At 40.7% G+C, this 7,276-nt stretch overlaps 1 protein-coding gene across 1 annotated transcript in view; it reads right to left on the bottom strand.

The window, feature by feature from the left end:
• LOC104986782 (F-box only protein 16-like) overlaps positions 1–6,253 on the bottom strand; it is a gene marked incomplete at its 5' end in the record, with an annotated part of 7,533 nt that extends 1,280 nt beyond the window's left edge. Inside the window, 2 exons of the mRNA XM_010837463.1 lie at positions 5,755–5,962; positions 6,136–6,253. Coding sequence (XP_010835765.1) covers positions 5,755–5,962; positions 6,136–6,253 — 326 coding nt within the window. The remainder of the gene's footprint in view (positions 1–5,754; positions 5,963–6,135) is intronic.
• Positions 6,254–7,276: the final 1,023 nt, after the last annotated feature.

Below are 7,276 nucleotides of genomic sequence, written 5' to 3' on the forward strand. Positions count from 1 at the left end.
ATTGCTGGGAGAAATATCAATAACGTCAGATATGCAGATGACACCACTCTTATGGCAGAAAGTGAAGAAGAACTAAAGAGCCTCTTGATGAAAGAGGAGAGTGAAAAAGTTGGCTTAAAGCTCAACATTCAGAAACTAAGATCATGTCATCTGGTCCCATCACTTCATGGCAAAATAGATGGAGAGACAGTGGAAACAGTCGCTGACTTTATTTTTCTGGGCTCCAAAATCACTGCAGATGATGATTGCAGCCATGAAATTAAAAGACGCTTACTCCTTGGAAGGAAAGTTATGACCAACCTAGACAGCATATTAAAAAGCAGAGACGTTACTTTGCCAACAAAAGTTCGTCTAGTTAAGGCTATGGTTTTTCCAGTAGTCATGTATGGATGTGAGAGTTGGACTATAAAGAAAGCTGAGCACTGAAGGATTGATGCTTTTGAACTGTGGTGTTGGAGAAGACTCTTAAAAGTCCCTTGGACAACAAGGAGATCCAACCAGTCCATCCTAAAGGAGATCAGTCCTGGGTGTTTATTGGAGGGACTGATGTTGAAGCTGAAACTCCATTACTTTGGCCACCTGATGCAAAGAGCTGACTCTTTTGAAAAGACCCTGATGCTGGGAAAGATTGAAGGCAGGAGGAGAAGGGGACGACAGAGGATGAGATGGCTGGATGGCATCACTGACTCGATGGACCTGAGTTTGGTAAACTCCGGGAGTTGGTGATGGACAGGGAGGTCTGGACTGCTGCGATTCATGGGGTCACAAAGAGTCGGACACGACTGAGTGACTGAACTGAACTGAACTGAAGGATCTCTGGGAGTCTGTGTATGAAAGTTATATGAAGGCTACAGAAACTCCAGTTGGCGCATTGCTTGTTTTTTTCATGATATGCTTCTGTTTTCCCTCCATTCTTATGATTTAACTAAATATATAAAGGGAACACAATGACTAATACTATATTCAGTTCAGTTCAGTTCTGTCGCTCAGTCGTGTCCGACTCTTTGTGACCCCATGAATCGCAGCATGCCAGGCCTCCCTGTCCATCACCAACTCCCGGAGTTCACTCAGACTCACGTCCATTGAGTCGGTGATGCCATCCAGCCATCTCATCCTCTGTCATCCCCTTCTCCTCTTGCCCCCAATCCCTCCCAGCATCAGAGGATTTTCCAATGAGTCAACTCTTTGCACGAGTTTGGTGTGTTTTAAATAGCCTTTAAAATTCAATAGAGCATTAAGTATTTGTCCTGGGGACTTCCCTGGTAGTCTAGTGGCTAAGATTCTATGCTTTCAGTGCAGGAGGCCAGGGTTTGATCCCCGGTTAGGGAACTGGATTCCACGTGCTGCAACTGACACCTGGTGCAGCCAAATTAATACTTTTTTAAAAAGTATTCTGTACATTCCATTTTCATAGCATTATGATCAATCCTACATATCCAGCAAATGGTGGAGGTGGCCCTATTATGGGTAGTAGTTTTTAAAATAATTTATTCCAGGTTTTAAATAAGTCTTAGTAGAAACTAGAGTCAAGTCCATATATAAAGTTGAGACTAGGCATTCCATGTCTCTTATCCAGAATTGCAGAGATGAAGCTAATCTTCACATTCATTTCATCTTTGGAAAACTGGCCTCTTTTTCAAGGTTAACTCAATAATAAATAATGTTTGCTGCTAAATCGCTTCAGTCGTGTCCGACTCTGTGTGACCCCATAGACGGCAGCCCACCAGGCGCCCCCATCTCTGGGATTCTCCAGGCAAAAATACTGGAGTGGGTTGCCATTTCCTTCTCCAATGCATAAAGTGAAAAGTCAAAGTGAAGTCGCTCAGTCGTGTCCGACCCTTAGCGACCTCATGGACTGCAGCCTACCAGGTTCCTCCATCCATGGGATTTTCCAGGCAGGAATACTGGAGTGGGGTGCCATTGCCTTCTCCAAAATAATGTTTGAGTGCCCCCCAAAGGAGCAGAACACTCTGTAGTGGAACTCACTACCCATACATCTGTTTATCTATCTGTCTCTCTTCCTCCCTCCTTCCATCCATTGTGTATGGAGTTTCTATTATGTCCAGGATTATTTTATGGGCTGAAGATAAGACATGTAAGGGAGAGGGAAGCAGAAGGGGGCACAAGTAGGAGAAACAGTAGGTTCAGGATCTAGATGGAGGAAAAGGCTTAGAGGATCTGATACAACACTGCAAGCAGAAACAGAGATCATAACCACTTTGTGCAACCCAGAATGAAACTACACTGTCCTTAATCCTCATATGGTTAGTTAATTCAATCAAGATGTGGAGTTTGGGAGGGAGGGGATGGGGAGAAAGTTTTTCTCAATTCTCACCCTTTTCCTCTTTTGACTTAGATCGGGTTTAGACCTGGATAGTTAAGTTGGGGTCCCCCCCCCTGCACTGGGGATAGATAAAATTTTGCTTTATTTTTTATTTTTGCTGCTTTTTGTTTGTTTAAAACTAAACAGGAATGAGGAAAGTTGAGGGTAGGTAAGCTCTTTCAAAACTGTAAGACAACCCCCACCACATTTTTAAACAGCTCAAAGCTCATCTTGGTGCAATGACTTTATTGTTTACTTTAAATCTAGCCAAAGAACAATTGCCTCACAGTTCTGGGAATAAAATATGATGCTGAAATCTACCAAGATTGACATATGGTACACGTAGATGATAAGATTATCTATTTCATATCACATCTCCCTGGATTGATAACATTCTCACTGAAAAACTGAAAATTCTGAGAAACCAAAAAACAATACCCAGAACCCTGTCAATCAGAGATGACCAAACATTATCAACAAGCTGGTAGAGTTATTTTCCTTTCTGTTTTTCAGGTATATATGAAAGCAAAATTGGGAAACTGCATGCAATTTAAAATCATGCTTTCTTCATTTTACACATAATAAGCATCTGTGTTCTTCCAAAACATGTTTTCTAATGACTGCCTAATAATTCATTATATGGTGGAATGATAACTCTATTCAGTTCAGTTCAGTTCAGTTCAGTCGCTCAGTCCTGTCCGACTCTTTGCAACCCCATGAATCGCAGCATGCCAGGCCTCCCTGTCCATCACCAACTCCCGAAGTTCACTCAAACTCACATCCATCGAGTCAGTGATGCCATCCAGCCATCTCATCCTCTGTCATCCCCTTCTCCTCCTGGCCCCAATCCCTCCCATCGTCAGAGTCTTTTCCAATGAGTCAACTCTTCGCATGAGGTGGCCAAAGTACTGGAGTTTCAGCTTTAGCATTGGCATTTAAAACACTGTGTTTTTTTAAAAAACAAATTGTTTCAATTTTAGAATAATATGTGTACATCAATACTAAACTCAAAGATACCAAAGGGCACACTGTAAATAAAGTAAAAAACAAGCAAACAAAAAGGCTCTCTCATCCTTGTCATCTAGCCACTCATTTCTCTCCCTGAATATAACCATTGTCACTGGCTTCTTGTGTGCCATTCCAGAAGAGCAACAAATATGGATACATTCTTTTATTATTTCCAAAGTGGTAGGATAATTCTGCACCTTTATTGCATTATTGATGATATATTGAGGAGATAGTTTCAACCAGTCTGCTATCAGCAGACATTTCCATTGTTTCCAACATTTTGCTACTACAAACAATGATACAATATTCTTATATAGACATAAATTTTGCATGTGTTGAAGTATACCAATCAGACAAATTCCAAGAAGTGGAACTACTGGCCAAAGGTAATCTTATTTTTTTTACTTAAAAAAAAATTGTTTAAGTTTTTAGCCATGTCTCATGGCATGCAGGATCTCAGTTCCCCAACCAGGATCAAACTCACACCCTTAGTAGTGAAAGCCACTGGATCACCAGGGAATGTCCAGGAATCTTTATTTAAAAATTGAGTACTACCAAATTGCTCTCCTTGGTGTTTGCATCAATTTATCTATGAAGGTGCAACATATGAAGGTGCTTGTTTCCCCACACCCCCAACAATATAAAATGTTATCATTAAAAAAGAAACTAAAAAAAGAAAAAAAGAAACTCAATCCATCTGAGTCACAAACGATGGCATGAAAATGAGGCTAAGCATTTTATCTATTTTAGAAACATCTACTTGTCTTTCTGTGAACTATTTGCTCACTGCCTTTGCTCATTTTTCTGCTAGGCTTTGCTTTTTTTTTTTTTTCTTTTTAATGTAGATTTATAGTCGTTCTTTTAAAAATAAGAAAATTACCCCTTTGCTGGCAATATGTTTTTTCCCCCATTTATTTTAATTTTTTTGGCCACACTGCAGCAGCTTGTGGGTTCTTAGTTTCCTGGCCAGGGGTTGAATCTGAGCCCTCATCAGTGAAAGCACTGAGTCCTAACCACTACCAGGGAGTTCCCTCCTGTTTACTGTCTGTATTTATTTACAGTTTTCTTCTCTATGGAGAAAATTTTAATGTTTATAATCACAACTTAAAATCTTGCTTTATTTATAAAGCATATATAATATAAATACAAATTATATAAAATAAATAAAGCAAGATTTTAAATTATACATTTTCTTTCGAGGCTCTGAATATTATAGATTTCTCACAAAGTCTTCCTTCCCTAGATTTCCTTTAATTACATTTTTCCCCCTTTAGTCATTCCTGGTGGCTTACAGGATCTTAGTCCCCTAAACAGGGAATGAACTTCTGCCCTCAGCACTGAAAGAAGAGAGACTTAACCACTGGACCAGGGAATTCCCTCCTTTGAGTAGGGAATGGTTTCCCATAATTTCATATCATTCTTTTATCCTTCTAGAATTTTTTTCCAGATACTGCCCGATTGTCCCAACACCGATAATTAAATACGTCATCTATCTTACTGCATTCATTTACTTAATTTTTTTTTTCATTTTCTTAATTTTAAAAACTAAAGTTACCATGTGAATGCACAGTAACAGGTAATTTCTGGTCTTTATAGACTACGAAAAGAAATCAACAAAAACTGACTATCAGTTTTATATCTTAAAAAATATACTTGAATACACAATGGAATTACTTGTAAGAAAATAATGGTCAGATGCTTTTCCAACCTGTGAGCACATTTGCCCACTCTGAACTCCTTTAGTTTCACATGCTTCTGTATTTATCACATTAGCACCTTATTTCATGCCTTTCTATTTATGAATGGCCTGCACTCTACACTTTAAGTTTTATTATGGTCCTCTGCTGTGCAACAATGGAGAAGGCAACGGCACCCCACTCCAGTACTCTTGCTTGGAAAATCCCATGGATGGAGGAGCCTGGTGGGCTGCAGTCCATGGGGTCGCTAAGAGTCGGACACGACTGAGCAACTTCAGTTTCACTTTTCACTTTCATGCACTGGAGAAGGAAATGGCAACCCACTCCAGTGTTCTTGCCTAGAGAATCCCAGGGATGGGGGAGCCTGGTGGGCTGCCGTCTATGGGGTCGCACAGAGTCAGACACGACTAAAGTGACTTAGCAGCAGCAGCTGTACAATATAAGACTATTCTGCTGATGAACCATTATATACATGTGTACATATTTCCCCAACTGGCTAATACTATTTTACGGACACTTAGCGATGGCTTACTTTTTCTCCCCTTTGAGCACTAAGTGCACAGCCAGATACAAAGAGATGGGGGCCAATCCAAACTGTACAAACAAAACGTAGTGAGCGTCCTGGCAGTGCTTGGTTTTGTATACCTGCTTTCTTGTTTTTCCTCAAGTTTCAGTGTTTTCTAGGCTGTCTTTACAAAACACCAAACACTGCTTCTTTATCTGTACCTGTGAACAATGACAAAGGCTTCGAGAGTCCAGGAAAGAAAAGATATATAAAGATAACACCTTTGGGAGCTTGGTAGTAAAATCTAGAGCTTCTGCTGGAATTTTCTGCTGAAGCTTTCGACAGCAGAACTTTTGCTGTGACAGGGAGCAGTGTTCTAACAGGACAGTCAGGATTCTTCTCCTCTGAGTGTCCGTCCATTTGTCAAATTGGAAAAAAAAAAAGCGAAGCAAAAAAAAAAAAAAAGCTCCAGGTTTTAGTTTGACACCAGAGACTCATTATGAAAGAGATAAAGAACTGCACAGAAAGTGGGTTTAGTAACTTATTAACGAGTTGCATGCATTTCTTTCCCTAACAAGTACACCCCATGTTTTGCCACCTACCTGTTCTTTCTCAAATTTGTGCGTGTGAGCCCAAGCAAGGCCGGTGTGGACATAGATGTGCACTTGACCTCAAAACTTGGAGTTACAGAAAAATTTGGGAGCTGGTCATAGTCATAAACTGAGAATACATACAGACTTGTAAAATATAGATCTTTAACTTCTGATGGGGCTATATCCCAATTAATCCATCATAAGTTGAAAATATCATAAATTAAAAATGCACATAATACACTTAATCTCCCAAACATCCTAGCTTAGCCCAGTCTACCTTAACGTGCTCAGAACGCTTACATGAACCTCGATGCGCTCAGTCATGTCCAGCTGTTTTGCGACCCCATAGACTGTTGCTCACCAGGCTCCTGTGTCCATGGGATTCTCCAGGCAAGAATACTGGAGTGGGTTGATGTGCCCTCCTCCATGGGATCTTCCTGACTCAGGGATCAAACCTGAGTCTCCTGCATTGACAGAGGTATTCTTTATCACTGAGCCACCAGGGAAGCCCTCACATGAACCTACAGTTGGGCAAAATCATCTACCACAAAGCCTATTTTATAATAAAGTGTTGACTAGTTCATGTAATTTATTGACTACTACACCTGGAGAAGGGAATGGCAATCCACTCCAGTATTCTTGCCTGGAGAGTTTCATGAACAGAGGAGCCTGGTGGGCTACAGTCCATGAGGTTGCACAGAGTTGGACACGACTGATGCAACTTAGCATGTACACAAGCACTCTGAATGTGAAACCAGAATGGCTGTCTGGGTACTGATGGTTTTAAGTGTATTTGGCCTGTACTCTTGTGACCGAGTGGCTGACTGGGAGCTGTGGCTCATTGGCTGCGCAGCACCATAAATGAGTATCCTAGTGCACATGGCTAGCCACCCCTCCCCCAAAAACCCAAATACAAAATTTTCAATGTCCACTGAACATCTATCACTTTTACAACATCACTGTAAAGCCAAAAAGTTGCTAAGCCAAAGCATCTTAAGCCACGGACTGTCTGTACAACCTTAAGAGAAGACACCTGTGCAGTCAGTGTCCCCCCAACAGTTTCTATATCAGCTCATTAGTGATTAAAACTCCATGACCAGAAACAAACCTTTGCGTTCACAATTAGAGATAAGGCGATACAAGCAAACAT

Source organism: Bison bison, unplaced genomic scaffold (assembly GCF_000754665.1).
Source record: "Bison bison bison isolate TAMUID 2011002044 unplaced genomic scaffold, Bison_UMD1.0 scf7180017845843, whole genome shotgun sequence".
Classification (NCBI taxonomy): Eukaryota; Metazoa; Chordata; class Mammalia; order Artiodactyla; family Bovidae; genus Bison; species Bison bison.